This window comes from Phascolarctos cinereus, unplaced genomic scaffold (assembly GCF_003287225.1).
Source record: "Phascolarctos cinereus isolate Bilbo 61053 unplaced genomic scaffold, phaCin_HiC Scaffold_726;HRSCAF=1367, whole genome shotgun sequence".
Taxonomy (NCBI): Eukaryota; Metazoa; Chordata; class Mammalia; order Diprotodontia; family Phascolarctidae; genus Phascolarctos; species Phascolarctos cinereus.
Window position 1 is genome coordinate 230,961,913 of NW_027556098.1, and position 16,575 is coordinate 230,978,487.

At 37.3% G+C, this 16,575-nt stretch overlaps 1 protein-coding gene across 1 annotated transcript in view; it reads left to right on the forward strand.

The window, feature by feature from the left end:
- Positions 1–6,217, forward strand: part of ITGB6 (integrin subunit beta 6) — a 96,630-nt gene extending 90,413 nt beyond the window's left edge. The window contains exon 16 of the mRNA XM_021004895.2: positions 3,397–6,217. Coding sequence (XP_020860554.1) covers positions 3,397–3,498 — 102 coding nt within the window. The 3' untranslated portion in view covers positions 3,499–6,217. The remainder of the gene's footprint in view (positions 1–3,396) is intronic.
- Positions 6,218–16,575: the final 10,358 nt, after the last annotated feature.

Here is a 16,575-nt window from a genome sequence, read left to right on the forward strand (position 1 = left end):
CTGGAGTTCATTAGGAGATATGGTGTCTCTCTGCGTGATCTTATACCCACTGCTAAGTGGGTATAAGATCACTGCGTGATCTTAGGCAGACGAAAATTTAAACCCTCAGCCCAGGTGGGGGCCATCTCTAGTTGTCCTGATCTATATCTTGCCACTGGATCCAGATGGCTCCTGAGGAGAAAGTGAGGCTGGTGACTTTGCACTGCCCTCCCTCACCATAATCCAATTCACTTACAAGTCATGGCATCACCTTCCTGATGTCATGGTCCTCTTCAAGAACGAAGAACAAACAATATAGCCCAGGTTCTTCTTTTGGAAGTTGAGGGGATTAGACTCAATCACCTGTATGTTTCTTTCCTAGTCTAAATGTCTATGATTTTTTTAAATTTGATTTTGCAAAATATGAGCTTATTTTATGCCAGGTATTATACCAGTTAGGAAATTAAAAAATGAAATACAATATAATATCTACCCTCAAGGATATTACAATCTAATGGGGCATAAGACTTGTGAACAAGAGTATGACATTAGATTGAATTTGATTCATATAAAGAAGATCTCCAAAGAACTATAAGAAATTTGAGGAAGGAGAATTCATTTTAAGTAGCGGGTTGGGAGAATGATCAGGAAAGACTTCAGGGAGGAAGTGTCCAGTGAGAGGAGTCTTGGTGGAAGAGGAGTTAATAGCCAAAGATTTAGAGGGAGTGGTTTGTTAGTATAGAAGATGAATTTATAGAGATAGGATGGAGCAGAATCATATCTAGGAACAGGTAAATAGTGTGTGAGGAGTGAGAAAAAAGTATGTAAAGAGTAGCAGAATGAAATGAGGTTGGGATCAGATTGTAGAGGGTCTCAAGAAACAGATAAAGACTTAGTGTTTTCCCCCATAGGCAATAGAGAGCCACTGAAATTTTTTGAGCAGGGGAGTGATATGATCAGACCTATGCATTAGCAAGATTATTTCAGCAATGATGTGGAGGGTGGGTTGTAGAAGAAAGAGACTAGAAGCAGGAAGACAAGTTAGAAGACTATTACAATAATCCAGGGGAGAGGTAGTGAGAGCCTGACCTAGTAAGTCAGCAGTAGGACTAGGAGGGGACAGATTTAAAAAGACACTTCTGGGATAGGCATGCAACTTTAAAATCTGTTTGAAGAAATATTTTTTTTCAATATCCAATCTAAAATTCCTTCCATGAATGGGCCTGTGCTGGGCTTTGGGGCCAGATTGTTGACTTGAAATCAGTAACCCCATATTGAAAAACACAGACACACTGAATGACATACAGAGAATGGACAGAGAGGTAAATTAGAAGATGTTGGTCTTACTTTAAAAAAGATTTAATTGTATTATTTTTACACTTAAAGCTTTCATCTTTTTCACCTCCCCCAACTCACTAAAATAAATAAATAAATGAATAAAATGAATGACCTCAGTAACTCAGAATTGGAATCACAGAATATACACTTTGATCACATAGAAAGATGATGAATTGGGCACATATCTCTCTCCTAGACTAGAATTAAGCACCTACTATGTGCCAGACAATGTGCTCAGTGCTAGGGATACCAAGCAAGCAAGCAAAAACAGTTTCTGACTTCAAGGACATCATACTCTAATAGAGGAGACAACATGCAAACAACTGTGTATAAACAAGATAAATACAGGATAAAATGGAGATAATCTCAGAGAGAAGGCACTAGCATTTAAGAGGAACCAGGAAAGGGCAGCTAGGTGGCTGGAGTCAGGAAGATTCATCTTCCTGAGTTCAAATCTGGCCTCAGACACTTACTAGCTGTGTGACCCTGGGCAAGTCACTTAACTCTGTTTGCCTCAGTTTCCTCTTCTGTCAAAATGAGCTGGAGAAGAAGATGGCAAACCACTCCAGTATCTCTCTGCCAAGAAAATCCCAAATGGGATCCCAAAGAGTCAGACATGACTGAAAAATGACTGAATAACAACAAGAACAACAAAGTATAAAAAGCCTGGAAATGGAGGCAGGGCCTAGGTTATAAAGGACCTTAAAAGCTAAACAGAAGAATTTATATTTGATCCCTGAATAGGGAGCCATTGAAATTTATTGACTATGAAGGGTAAGATCCTCAGACCTCTACATTAGGAAGAACAATTTGTTAGCTGAGTGGTGGATAGACTAGACTGGGGATAGACAAATTAGGGAAAACAACCAGTAGACTATTGCAGTAGTCCAAGCAAGAGGTGATGGGCCCTGGACCACAGTGGTGGCAACATTAGAGAAGAAAGGAGAGTATATGTGAGGGGTGTAATACAGGTAGAATCAACAGGACTTGGCAAATTATTTAGATCTAGGAAGTGAGAGAGAGTAAACATGACACTTAGATTGCCAGCCTGGATAACCTGAAGGAAGATACCATGCTCCACAATATTCAATTGTAGTCTAGTAGGCTAGACTAAATGCTGCTCATTTAGTATGCTGCTTGGTATTCATAAACTTGAATGTTTCATCATCTCATCCATGATAGGATAGCAACCTATCCTCAGGTCTCATTCCAACGATTGTCATCCGTGATCTTTCATCGATGTGGCCACTCATGCTAGAAACCTTCTTCCAAATCATTCATATTTTGTGGATTCCAAGGTATCACTTGGACATTCTGTCATCACTCTTTCTTACTACATAACTTGTCTACCTCCTTCCTCTAATCATGCATCTCCTTGACGATGAGCACTCAAGTTATTTTTTGTATCCAAGTCATGATTAATAATGGACTATTTCCTACTTCCTTGTACTCTCCATGTATCTCTCCATTGTCCTTTGGACCACCTGCCTTTTGGATTCTCTGAATATTGTTGAGTTCCATACATACATATAGCGTGGCCAAGACGATGCTGCTATGGTATAGAAAAGATAGCTTTCTGGACAAGCAACAGTTTTAGCATCATTAAAGCACTCTGTACATTCATTCTCTCTCTCTCTCTCTCTCTCTCTCTCTCTCTCTCTCTCTCCATATGTATATATATATATATATATATATATATATACACATATCTACATACATACACATATATATACACACAAACATATATATACTTATATATACATCTACATCTACATATATATGTGTATATATTTAAGTCAAATCATACTTCAAGGGTACAAGATGTTTTCTAACAATGAACCAATTCCAAGAAGGTTAAGATTTCCTAAACTGTCCATCAGAATATTTCAGGATATTTTTTACTTATTTCCAATAAAAGTCTACATGAAAAACACTGTAAGTACAATGTAAAATGACTTTTTTCTTGTCAGAACATTTTTAACTTAATGAAATTATTTAAAGCCACCAAAATAGAGTCCTAGCAAAATTTACATATCTCTAATTGAAGTTTTCTTTTTCTTTTTTCTTTTTCTTCTTCAGGGAACCAACCCACTGTACAGAGGCTCCACAAGTACATTTAAAAATGTAACATATAAACACCAGGAAAAACAAAAGATGGACATAACCTCAGATTCCCATTAGCAGTTCATGCACTGGAAAAGTCTGTTTCACTGATAGAAAATGTCAACTGCACGATTTAATTTTTATTTCTTTGTCGCTATAAATTGAGGTTTGCTCAACATAATAATAGGTCATTTTGAGATCAGCCTTGCTTGTGGGAAGGTTAGCGACTGATGCCTTCCAGGTTCAAAATAATTAAGAAAAGGAGTATCAACAACAAAGACTTGACTTTGGGGATCATGTTAATGAATGCAAAACCTATTGCGTTTGTGCCTGGGGAAAAAATCATCAGAAAGATGTAGCTGTGGATTGAATTTGCATGTGAAAAATATGAAGAATTAGAATTTCATTTGTTTTAGAAATATTGTCTTTGTCCTAGCAGAACCATAAAACCTTGCCAATACCTACTCACACAACAGAGTACATACATATTCCTAAACAGTATCCCCATTCTTAGAGGACGACCAAAGGCACTTGTAAATGATGAGATTGGGATATTATTCCAGTGGTAATTGATTGGATATTATTCCAGTTAAGAAGGAATTATTCTCAAAATAGCACCAGCTGTAACACTGCAGATAAAGTGAACCAGAATAATTTGGGTTTACAATGGCTAGGGTTTCACATCACTCCAGTCCTCTTTTTGGTGAGTGCAAGAAGGAACTGGGAAGAACCTCAACAAGCAGAGACCATGGATTTTACTCACCATTAAATCCTTCATAGTTTGCATTCAAACAATATCCCCTCATGTCAATGCTCTGCAAGCAAGATTTTTTATTTGTTTTGTGCATGAGGAAGAGAAGTCAAATAATTTAGAAATTAGGAAGTCACCAGAGAGAGAGACTGAGGCAGAGGAGGACAGAGAAAAAGAGAGGCAGAGACATAGGGAAAAATAAAGGGATGCTAGAGTTTAGTTAGTGTATTAAACTATTCAAGGCTATAAAATTCTTACCTTCCCCACAACTCAGGTTTTCTCCTATATACTCCTAAATCTGTTGGGGAATTTTTTTTGGTGGGGGGGAAGAAGGAAAAATTATTTATTTTAAGAATGTCAGGTAATTTAACAGGCAAAGAGCTCTAATAATATAAAAAGGGGATCATACAGGATAAAATCCAAAGTGGTTTCTAATCATAGTCCTTCATGAATAACTTTTTTATTAGTTACCTTATCACATCTGTCTTAATCTATAAGTTTGATCTGGTAAATAACATCCATAAGCCATTCAAGACTTTTTATTTTTACTTTTACATCTGAGAAATACATTTGGCTATATAGAGATATCTATGGATTATTCACAGATGTGAAAGTCTCTATAGTTTTCCTAAGACAATGATAGAAAGATTGCTTCAGTTGAGTAAAAAGTAGAACATATGGCATTAGAGCCAAATCCCACTGGAATTCAGGCAATGTATTGTAGGCTCCTCTTGCGCAATGTTAATCACCATAATTTACCATGAAGTGAAGCAGTTTACTAGGTTAATAGTTTGTCCATTATTTAATAGAACAGGTTATTGGGACTTGGGGACCCTAGGCGAGTTACAACTTGTCTCAGGGCCCCAGGCAACTAAGGCAATAAATTAACAACATGATTAGGGCCTGCACCAAGGTGGTGGCAGTGTCAGAAGAGAGAATTAGGCATATATAAGAAAGATGTTATGTAGGTAGAATTGACAGGACTTAGCAACTGATTGGATATAGGGAGGGGAGTTGTGAGAGAGAATGAAGATGATACTTAGGTTTAAATATGCATTGGGAGAGGAGGTTGCTCACCTGGAGCTATAGAAAAAAAAATAGTCACTGGAATGTCAAGGGCTAACTAGTTATGGGTCTCTTTGTCTTTTGATACATCTTGCCATGTTCATAGTGACCTCATTTCCCTCCATTACTTCTGTAACCCAGGTCAATTAGAGGTATATTGAGCTATATTACTAAGTGCATTGCAAATTGACTCAAGGCCTTACTAAACAGTAACCTAAGAAAATTGGTGTGCTTCAGTAAGCACATAGTAAGCACTTAATTAATGCCCATTCATTCATTCACTGTCTAGCTTCCTGACTTAAAGATTGACTTAGGGGCTGGGAAATACCTGTCTCACTCTGTATGTGAGTTATATTACTGATCATACATCAATATCTACATGGGGTTTACTGTTTTAAAGACATTTTTTGCTTTCATTACTGGGAAGGTACTTTAGAAAACTTTTATGAGTGCATGTGTTTATCTATGTGTGGATGTGTGTGAATTGTGTATTTGTGTTGGGGAGGATAGAGTAAAGTCTTTCTGCTATTTTCAAATATTGTTTTGTCCCAAGGCTGGTCCTTGAAAAAGCCAAAACATTAAAAGAAGTACTTCTGTTCACTGAAGAGTTAAGTTACATGAAAGCAGGGGTTTTTTTGTTAGCAATGTTGTTGTGTTTTTGTGCTGATTTAAATAAACGTGGTAATTTAAACAATGAACCTTCAATGAATAACAATCCTTTCCACATATGGCATAAAATGCCTCCTGCTTTGGTGACTACCTTCTTTGATTTTTTTTTTTATCATACTCCCAGGATTGGGGAAGAGGGGTTAAGGGGGAAATAAAAGGAGTACAGAAAGACCAGGGCAATGAATGTAGGTGACCTACCAATATGTACATTTTTTTTAAAAGTAACTAACTACAATATTGTTGAATGATTATTAGAACCATGTTAGGATATCTAACAGAAGCTCTATAATAAAATAATGGACATTAAAATCATTGATCACTTCGAGTTGCTTTCTGGAAATCCACAACATTTCAAAATGATAAATTAATTATTTCTCATGGTATACTGCAGTATGGTTTATTTTGGAGCTTAGGAAATTAAAGTGCTGATGGCTCAAGTGGCCACAAAAGGAGTCAGTCACCACAAAGTTCTTTGCTTAAGACTTCATGTAAACATAGACCCAACTGATTCAGCTGGTACAGAAGAGTCAGTCCAAGTATAATCAGGCATTGTAAACACCTGCTGTTACACATATTTTGTAATAGACTAAAGGTCAGTGAACTGGGAATTCGGAATGCTGGATTGAGTTCTCACTTACTGACACATTGTTGGCCAAGTGATTCTGTCCCTGTGCTTTAAATTTTCCTTCTGTAAACCAGTGATAACCTCCATCTCTCTCTCCCCGAGAGGGCTCCCATTGTATCCTTAAAAACAAAAACAAATGTATGTAGTCATCTGTGCAATGCTTTGTGCTCCTGGGGAAAAATAAAAATGAAAAAGCATCTTTCCCAGGTTGCATTACTTATTAATGACTCATTTAAAGTAAGTAGTTGTTTCTAAATTACTTACCTAGTTGCCTACACTTGGTTAGAATACAATAGGTGTTTCTATTTAGATATGCTATTTACAGCTACAAGGTCATCTGATCTTTCTTGACTGTACTCAAGACATACACATTTGTGAAAGGTTACTCTCTGTGTAAGAGCAATTGATTGCCTAAACTAGGTTACTGTCTCCATTAAAACACCAAATTCCAACACCAGCAATGTACACTGAGATATTCACTTAAAAGTGCTCTAGACGAGAAACGCAAAATCTGAATTCCCCTAAAATTATCATGATAGCTTTTATCTTGTGATTCCTTCTTTCACATCTGGCCTCCTTGAAGTGCCATGAGGTTAGAGAAGCAATCCCTTTGAGGACATATTTGTGTAATATCACAGAAGGCATTTCGCCTTTTATTTTTAGAGGTTTATATAATGAATTCATTCTCATTTTATGGAATTTAAATGCAAGTGAAAAATTTCCCCCCTTTTAAAAAATGTATTTATTTTGGTTTATCAACAATCACTTCCATATGCTTTTGAGTTTAAAATTTTTCTCCCCCTTCCTCCCCACCACCCTCCCCAAGACAGCATACGATCTGATATAGGCTATACATATACATTCCTATTAAACATGTTTTCACATTAGTGATGTTGTAAGTAAGAATTAGAACCAATAGGAGGAACCACCAGAAAAAGGAAACAAAACTCAACAGAAGAAAAAAAACCAAATAGTATGCTTTAATCTGCATTCAAATTCCATAGTTCTTTCTTTGGATGTGGATAGCATTTTCCTTCACAAGGCCTTTGGAGATATCTTAGATCCTTGTATTGCTGGGAAGGGTTAAGTTTATCAATATTAGTCATCGTACAGCGTGGCTGTTGGTTGTACAACGTTCTCTTGGTTCTGCTCACTTCACTCAGCATCAGACCATACAAGTCTTTTCAGATTTTTCTGAAGTCAGCCTGTTCATCATTTCTTATAGCACAATATTATTCCATTACATTCATATACCACAACTTGCTTAGCCATTCCCCAATTGATGGGCATCTTCTCAATTTCCAATTCTTTGCCATCACAAAAAGAGCTGCTATGAATATTTTTGTACATGTGGGTCCTTTTCCCATTTGTATGATCTCTTTGGTATATAGCCCTAGAAGTGCTATTGCTGGGTCAAAGGAAAATTTCCCCTTTTTAGGGCACTACTTGGAACTTAATTGGAGGAGTAGGGAGATACATTGGGATGACAGGTGTTGAATCAAATTATGATTAATGAAAAACCTTATTTTCATTAAACTATAACATTCTGGTGCTGACTCAAATCGTACACACCTAAAGATCAGAAAAAAATGTCCATATTGGCCTTTTATTTCACATTGAGATTCTCAATGTTTGTCACTAAAAAGGTCTATTTTGAAGCCTCTTCAGTCTACTTGGTGGAGATCTGGAGTTACATATTGGAGACCTTCAGTCAAATGATTAAACAACACTGACTGTCCCACAATTCAGAGTAGAGTCAGTTGCCTTGTGCATCTGCCACACTGGGCACAAAATGTGAGCTCCTGGGACTTTAGGTAAGGGATGACATTAAACACTCCAAACCTCTGAAAGCTACAAGCATCTTCAAGTCCCTCATACTTGGGCACACTACAACTGATCTTCAAATGTGCGTGGAGACTAGGCAGACTCTATCTATCAACCTACCAATAAGCATTTGTCAAATTTTACAATGTGGGGGCAGCTAGGTGGCAAAGTGAATAGAGCACTGGCCCTGGAGTCAGGAGGACCTGAGTTCGAATGTGACCTCAGACACGTGACACTTAGTAGCTGTGTGACCCTGGGCAAGTCACTTAACCCCGCTGCCTAGCAAAAAAAAAAATTTTTTTTACAATGCACCAGCCACTGTACTAAGTGCTGGAATATGAAGGAAAACCAAAACATGGCTGTCTCTGCCCTCAAGGAACTCACATTCTAATGATGGACATGAGATGACTATAACTATGTATGTAAAAGAAACATACAGTATAAATGTAAAGTAATATCACAGAGAAGGCACTGGGGCTAGGGAAGGGGAAAAGCCTCTTGTTGAAAATGAAATTGGAGCTAATTCTTGAGGAAAGATGACTGGGTAAGGCAGGAGGTGGACCTGAAAAGAGAGGAGACTTCTAGGCATAGGGGACAGCCAGTGAAATGCTCAGACCCCAGAAATGGATTGGGAAGTACTGGAAGGGAGTAAAGTGCAAGAAGACTAGAAAGGTAGAAAGGTAGGAAATGCTAAACAGAACATTTTATATTAATTCAAGAAATGAAGATCATCTTTGTCATCCTTAAACTGCTTCAGGACTTAAACACACACACACACACACACACACACACACACAGAGTGTAAGAAACAAGTTTGAACAATTTGTGGGACCTTTATATTTCTACTTATTTGTATGTTTTAAATTATTTGTTTTTTCATTCTCAAATGCACTTACATAAACTTTCCTTTTCATACCAACCAGTCTTCTTATTCCTGTGCTGATCCTACCTTAGTATTATTCCCTTCTTCCTGAATAATTTACTCTGTGGGAAGTCACTGTTTATTTTTCATTCAGTCATTTTTGTGGCAACAGATTTGCGTAGATCCATCTAGATTCTTTCCCAGACCTCCAGTGACTCTCTCTCTCTCTCTCTCTCTCTCTCTCTCTCTCTCTCTCTCTCTCTCTCTCTCTCTCTCTCTCTCTCTCTCTCTGTGTGTGTGTGTGTGTGTGCCTCTGTCTCTGTCTCTCTCTCTTTCCCTTTCACCATCTCCTTTCCTGTCCTGTCTCTCTTTCCACATATACATACATATAGCTTCAAAATGGCTAAAGTGAGCAAGGCAGACATTAAGGGATTTTAAGAGACAAATTCAGGGCACTTGCCATCAGACACTCAACCTGATTTTAAGTTGAGTTAACTACAGCTGTTCACTTATTTACTAATCTCCCACTGGGCCAAATGAGAAGCTAGCTGCATTCTACTGTGGTTTCAACAGAAGGATATTGCTGCTCTACCATTTGACTTATGCACACTGTACAGTGGGATATAAAAGCTGAAAATAATTAGGCCAGCAGTGTGAAACTTAAGCTATTTTGCTTTTAACAACACTGAATAAATATTTTTGTTTATTTGATTGTGAGACATTTCTCATATTTTAAGTCTTCCAGTTAAAAAGTTGGAGATAGAAAGGAAAAATTTGAATAGAACTCTGAAGACCTCAAACATAATAAAAGATACCAAGTTGCCATTGAGAGAGTTGAAAATTCTTTTTTTTTACTTTCTCAATCATTGCTTGATTTAACTGACGCTAATAAAAGCCAAAATGACAACTGGTAGTTGTTAATTTGAATTCCCAGAGATCAGAAGCATGACTTTCAAGGAAATTAGATGATCTATTTAAAAGCTTAAGCATATTTTCAATTTCCAGTAGACATAGGAAGTAGAAATGCATAACTTTATAATGTGCTATATTGTGCCTTCATAATACTATTCTGCAACAAACACAAGAATAACACTTAATATTCTTGTCTTAAGTTAAATTAAAAAAAGGGTATAATTATTTACTGTCACCATAAATCCATACATTGATATTTCGAGATAGAGACAAGTTAATACCATCTGTGAATTAACCAAATCATGATGAATCCCTTTACTCTTATCTTGGTTCTATTTTCCAAAGTATATGTGTGCGTGTATGTATGTATGTATGTATGTATGTATGTATTTTTTAAAAAGTAAAGCATATGTAGGCTGGTGGCCAACGAGGCAGGGGCACCCTTTCCCACTAAAGGGTCTTAGCTCTGGACTTACACAAAGTTAGTTCATTGCTAGGGGAGCCCTACTTCTCAAAGGGTGGGTCATGCTTGACTTTTACTCTCTGGCTGTTTATACCCTCACCTAGAATTCTCAAGGAAAATCATTTAAAGCTTAGGTTTAGCTCATGTCTAGGATCTCCCCAAAAGACAGTCAGAGGGTCTCTTCTAGAAAAAGTTCTTTGTGCTCAATGTACAAAGTAGATCTGTATAGGTCGGCTATTTACTTCCTGTACCACAAAAGAAATGCTTGAAGTACAAAAGACAAGCATGAATTGACAAATACTTAAATCATTGTGAGAAACGACGAATTATTAGGTTCCCATTCATAAACTGCAAAAACCTGGAAAGGTGCTGAATGGCAAACTAATTAAGGGGAGAGTGACATTCCTTGGGCCAGTTAAGACAGCATGGTTCCCTCTTTACAAACCAAGGCCCAAACCAGTCCAAGCCAGTTGGGGGTCAATATCCGAGCACAAGAATCTGCTACTACTCAAGCTCAGTGAACCTCATGCATATGCTAACTAAAGGATCAGGATTTCCACCAATTGTAACTCAGATTGAGGTTTCTTTAATTAGAATATGGAATTGTGAACCTAACCAATTGTGAAACTTTTGACTGTAATTCGGACCGATTCGAGTCTTGGAGGGAGGGGTAAGGGGACCACACTGACAGTATAAAACTTGCTCTCACTTCTGTGCTCAGTGTGCTTCCTTCTTGGGAGGGTGTGCACCTGACTCTCAGGAGAATTGAATAAAGGAATTTCTTCCTTCACTCTAAAAGAGCTGTATTTTGTTATTTCTGACTCTGGGTTGGCTTGCAACTGGAGAAGCAGTGGGCAGTGGCAGCTTGTCTCCTACTAACCCAATTCTGCCAGTCCTGGAAGTCATTGATAACATCATGATGCAATAACCTCTCAGTCAACTGGCAGATTGACACTTAAAACATAAAACTCATTCTCCAATCAATGGACATTTACTTTGTTTCTAATCATATCCCCCCCCCAAAAAAAATGCTGCTATAAAGATTTTGATGACTTGCTTCTTATCAGCGTCTTCCTTGGGGTTTTAAGTCTAATAGTTCAATCTCTGGGTCAAAGAGTATGGACATCAGTCACTTTATTTACATAATGCAATACTTTGTGGTACTACTAAACAGAGCAACTCACTCAAGTTCTACAGGTGAAAACTGGGATATGGTTTGAATAGTGGTCTTATTCTTCTCTGAGAAGTTGGTTCAGAAACCAGTCAGAAGCTTCTGATTATGCATGCTCTTTATCAAGGAACCCACAGAAATAGCCAGAGCACATACTCAGTTCCATTCAAACTGCCTCAACCAAAGCAGATTGGGGTGGGAGGTGGGGAAGGTATCTCCCTGGATTACCACCATTACCACTTGTGAATCTTCCACCTCTACAAAGGGGTAGGGTGAGAAAGTCTTCTCAAATCTCTTCTTTCAAGCCATGCTTGCTTTTGGTAACTTTGCCAACATTCATCTTTGATTGTTTTGTGGTTCTTCTTTGTTTATATTGTGGCAGGCATTGTGGGTATTTTCTTGGCTCTAGTTACTTCACTCTGCATACAGATCACTTAAATCTTTCTAAGTTTCTATGTATTCATAATATTTATTATTTCTTATAGTGCAATTATATTCCAATTCTTATGTGTACCACAATTTGTTTAGCCATTCTCCAATAATTGGATACTTATTTTCTAATTCTTTGGCATTATAAAAAAGTGCTGCTATAAATATGTATATAGGGACTTATTCTTTATCAATGACATTGTGTGCTACAGTTACCCAAAAATAACACTTGGAGATTTTCTAGGTATAAAGAGAAAGATTTATCACGTCCTCGCGAGAAGCGGGCATCTGCTTCTTCCCGCCGTCCGAGAGAAGCGAAGCGAGGCACAAATGTCAGAACAGAGGTTATATAGTCCTAACACAGAGACACCCACCCACCACCGGTTTAAATTCCCATTGGACAGGAATTTCAGCCTTACAATCTAAAACGCGAAAATCTACCCCAGAAACAAGGAATCTCATTATAATACTACCGATCCTAGCTATTTTATCCTTATTTAGCATTAGCCATTACCTAATATTAATGTAACAGTACAGATCATGCGTTTTTTAGGAACTTGAAACTTGGGCCTATTCAGGCTAGCGTAACCAACCTTGAGTTTGTAACAGTCTACAAAAATGTTACACTCAGTCCATCTGAGAGATCTCACACTGTTTACATTGTCTCACTCAACATCTTTGGGGGTTAAGCTTGCTAGTTCAATCTCTGGGTCAAAGGATACAGACATTATTTACACTTTATTTACATAATTCCAAATTGCTTTCCAAAATGATTATGTTGATTCACAGCTCAACTATCAATGCAGTAATGTGCCTATTTTCCTACAACACCTCCAACATTGACTCTTCCCATCTTTCCTTATCCTTGCCAGTTTTTGCAGAGTTTGAGATAAAATCTCAGGGTAGTTTTCATTTGTATTCCTCTCTTTAGTGATTTGAAACATTCTTTCTTTTGGTCTTCTATTCTTTTTCTGTGAATGGTTCTTGTTCGATGACCATTTATTCATTGGTATATGTATGTATACTGTGTGCATATAAACATGTGTATATATCTATACACACATACCTATAAAATATAAATACTACTTAAAATATATATAAATATATATACACATAAGTATGTATGTATGTGTGTTATTTATCTATCTTGGATATCAAATCCTTATCAGAAAAATTTGATGCAAAGTTATTTTTTTCATTTAATTGCTTTCCTTCTTATTCTTAATGCACTAATTTGGTTTATGCAGCTCTCCTACCTATAGTAGTAGTCTAAATTATGTACCCATTTTGACTTTATCTTGTTACATGGAACTAGTTGCTTTTCAAACTTTTTATATCATGTAATATTAAGGTCACATATCCATTTAGAGTCTATTGTGGAATATGGTCTAAACTCAGTCTCTGACAGATTGCTTTCTAGTTCTCCCAGAAAGTTTTAAATAAATAGGGAGTTGTTTTCTAAGTAATTTTTTTCTGGTTTTTGGATGTTAGGTTATTAAGTTCCATGGAGGCTGATTCTCCTTTGTCTAATCTAATTCTCTTATCTTCTAGCCATTACCAAATGTTTTTGATGACAGTTGCTTTATAATATAGTTTGAGGTCTGGAAGTGCTGTTCTTCCCTCATTGCTGCCTTTATAAAAATTTATTTCCCTTGATATCCTAGATCTTTTGTTTCTACAAACAAATTTTGTTATTATTTCATTGAGTTCTGTAAAGTATCCCTTTGATGGTTTGATTGGTATAGTATTTTGGTATAGTATTTAAACCATAAATTGATTTTGGAATCGTTGTCATTTTAATATATTGGCATGGCACAGCCATGAGCATTGCATATTCTTCAGTCTATTTAAGTTTCTTATTGTCTTAAATGCATAAATTTGCCAAGCTATTTCCTAACCCAGGAAAGTTTTCCTAATCCCCCCTTTAGGAGCACTCCCTCTTAAAATTACCTCATATTGGGCTATCTTTAAATGTTGTATCACCCTCAGTAGAATACATGTTCCTTGAGGGCAAGGTCTGCTTGGGGTTCTATTTTTGTATTTCCATTGCCTTGTATAGTTCTTCAGGTGGATTAGATGTTTAAAAGTTTTAGGAATGGAGGGAGGGAGAAGGAAGAAAGGGAGGGAGGGAGGGAGGGAGGGAGGGAGGAAGGACTAAGTAGTCAAAATGAATGACAACAAAAAGTAAACTTGCAATTTTACAATTGTCAGAGTTTGCATATTACGCTCCAGTTGCCCTGAAATTTTTCTTTATTCTCTCCATTTATATATTTCAGACAAATATTTCTTTATTGGACATTTGTGAATAAATTGTTTTTTCCAAGCAGGTGAATTGTAATAGAAGCTATTATGTAGGAAGCTAGTAACTAACTAAATAGTGTTCTTATAATGTAGAACTAGCACTTTGTTTTTTATAGTTTGTTGCTCATCTAAACACCTCAAACCCCTTTAAAAAATTCATCGCCTAAAATCAGAAATTACTTTTGCTGCCAATCAAAGGAAAAACTACTATAATATAGAAGTTTTCTAAGTTCTTAGTGCTTTATCTACTCTAATATGTGTAAATTGGTTGGCTCAAGTCCCACTCTCTCCAGGCCAAGTCTATGACATTTCTCTCACTGCATTACACGCAGGAGTATGCTGGCACCAGCTCATGCAGCTGATTGTTAAACTCTTATTGTAATCACTTATACCTTGGACATTGGCAAACGCCAATAGGCATTTTCTAGGGTTTTCTAGTACTCAAGGGATTAGAGACTTTCTCTGCCATTGATTGGAGGCTCTACCAACTGTGTGGTTTTAGGAGTCTAGCAACTAACACCCAGTTCTACTTAACCACTTAACATAAGATTAGATTTTACAAGGGGCAGCTGGGTGGTGCAGTGGATAGAGCACCTACCCTGAAGTCAGGTAGGACATGAGTTCAAATCAGGTACAGACCAAACACTTGACACTTACTAGCTGTGTGACCCTGGGTGAGTCACTTCACCCCAACTGCCTTAAAAAAAAGATTAGATTTTTACAAAGTGATATTTACTTTAAATATACAGCAAGAAAAAACATAGAAACATTTACTCCCAATTTCTCTGAAGGATAACACCCGTCTCCCTATACCGCATTGATCTATGGTTTGGGAAAGGAGACTAGGCCCATTGTTTAGCTGAGTTCCTACATGGCATTAATCCCACTGGGTTCAAGTCAAAAGCCAGCAGTGCCAGAGCTGGCTTCTCCTGGGCTTATGTCCCAACCCTTGCTCCTCACGGATGTGGTGCCAGGGCTGGCAACAACACTTGGCCTGGATTCTTAAACTGGTGAATCCCTGTGGCTCAAGGATCTAGGTCAGAGATTCCACTCCTAGAACCTAAAATGAAAAAGAATAAGTGAAGGAAAAAGCCAAAGACCCAGACCTGTTTCTCAAGGTTACCAGGGGCCTAAGAGGTGGGGGAGGAAGGGAGGAGGCCCTAGGGCCCTTTTGCCCAACAATATGGCATAAATAAAGCAGTCATTTACCCTCGAACAAGAATGTAGCAAAAAAGCTCCAATGATGCTCAGGTGGCTTAAACCAGTCTCATAGAAACAGGTGTCCCAGGATCTTCCCAATAGGTGAGCCATCTTAGAAGGTCAAGACAAGTACCAAACCCCCATCATCTACATATGACCCAATTCTGAAACATACACACACACACACACACACAAAACAAGCTTAATTTAAGAAGGATGGAGGCAGGCCTTTGTCTATAATTTTTATCTATTTTCAGTCTCTCCCTGGTTTTATTTACATTATCTCCTCCTACTCTGACATTAGACATTTTGAAACTTTCAATCACAAATTATAATTTCAATCAAGAACGTTAAAGTTGAAAGAGATCTCTGAGAATATGTCATCTAAACCCCTCATTTTACAGATGAAAAAACTGAGGCCCAAAGAAATGAAATTATTTGTCTAAGTGGGGTTCTTGACCTGTGGTCCAAGACCTATTTTTTAAAAAGAATTCTGATAGCTCCATTTCAACATAACTGGTTTCCTTTGTGATCCTATGTATTTAAAAAACATGATTTCAAAGAAGAGATCTAGAGACTCCAGACTGCCAAAGCAGTCCACAACATAAAAAAAGGTTAAGAATCCTGGCCTAAGGTGACCTAGCTCAGACTAGAACCCAGGCAGAGACATGCTGGAGCAAGCGGTACCAGCAGTGTTAATAGTCTTGGAAAGCTGATTGTTAAATGTGTGTGTAAGTATTTACACCTTGGAAATTGGCAAATGCTACAAATCGGGGTTTGATTTATTGTTTTTAATTGTTTTTGTTTATTTTGATTGTTATTGATTTATTGTTAAAATATTCATCAAGACTAACAACAGCAAGGAAAGAAGCTGGGAGGCAAG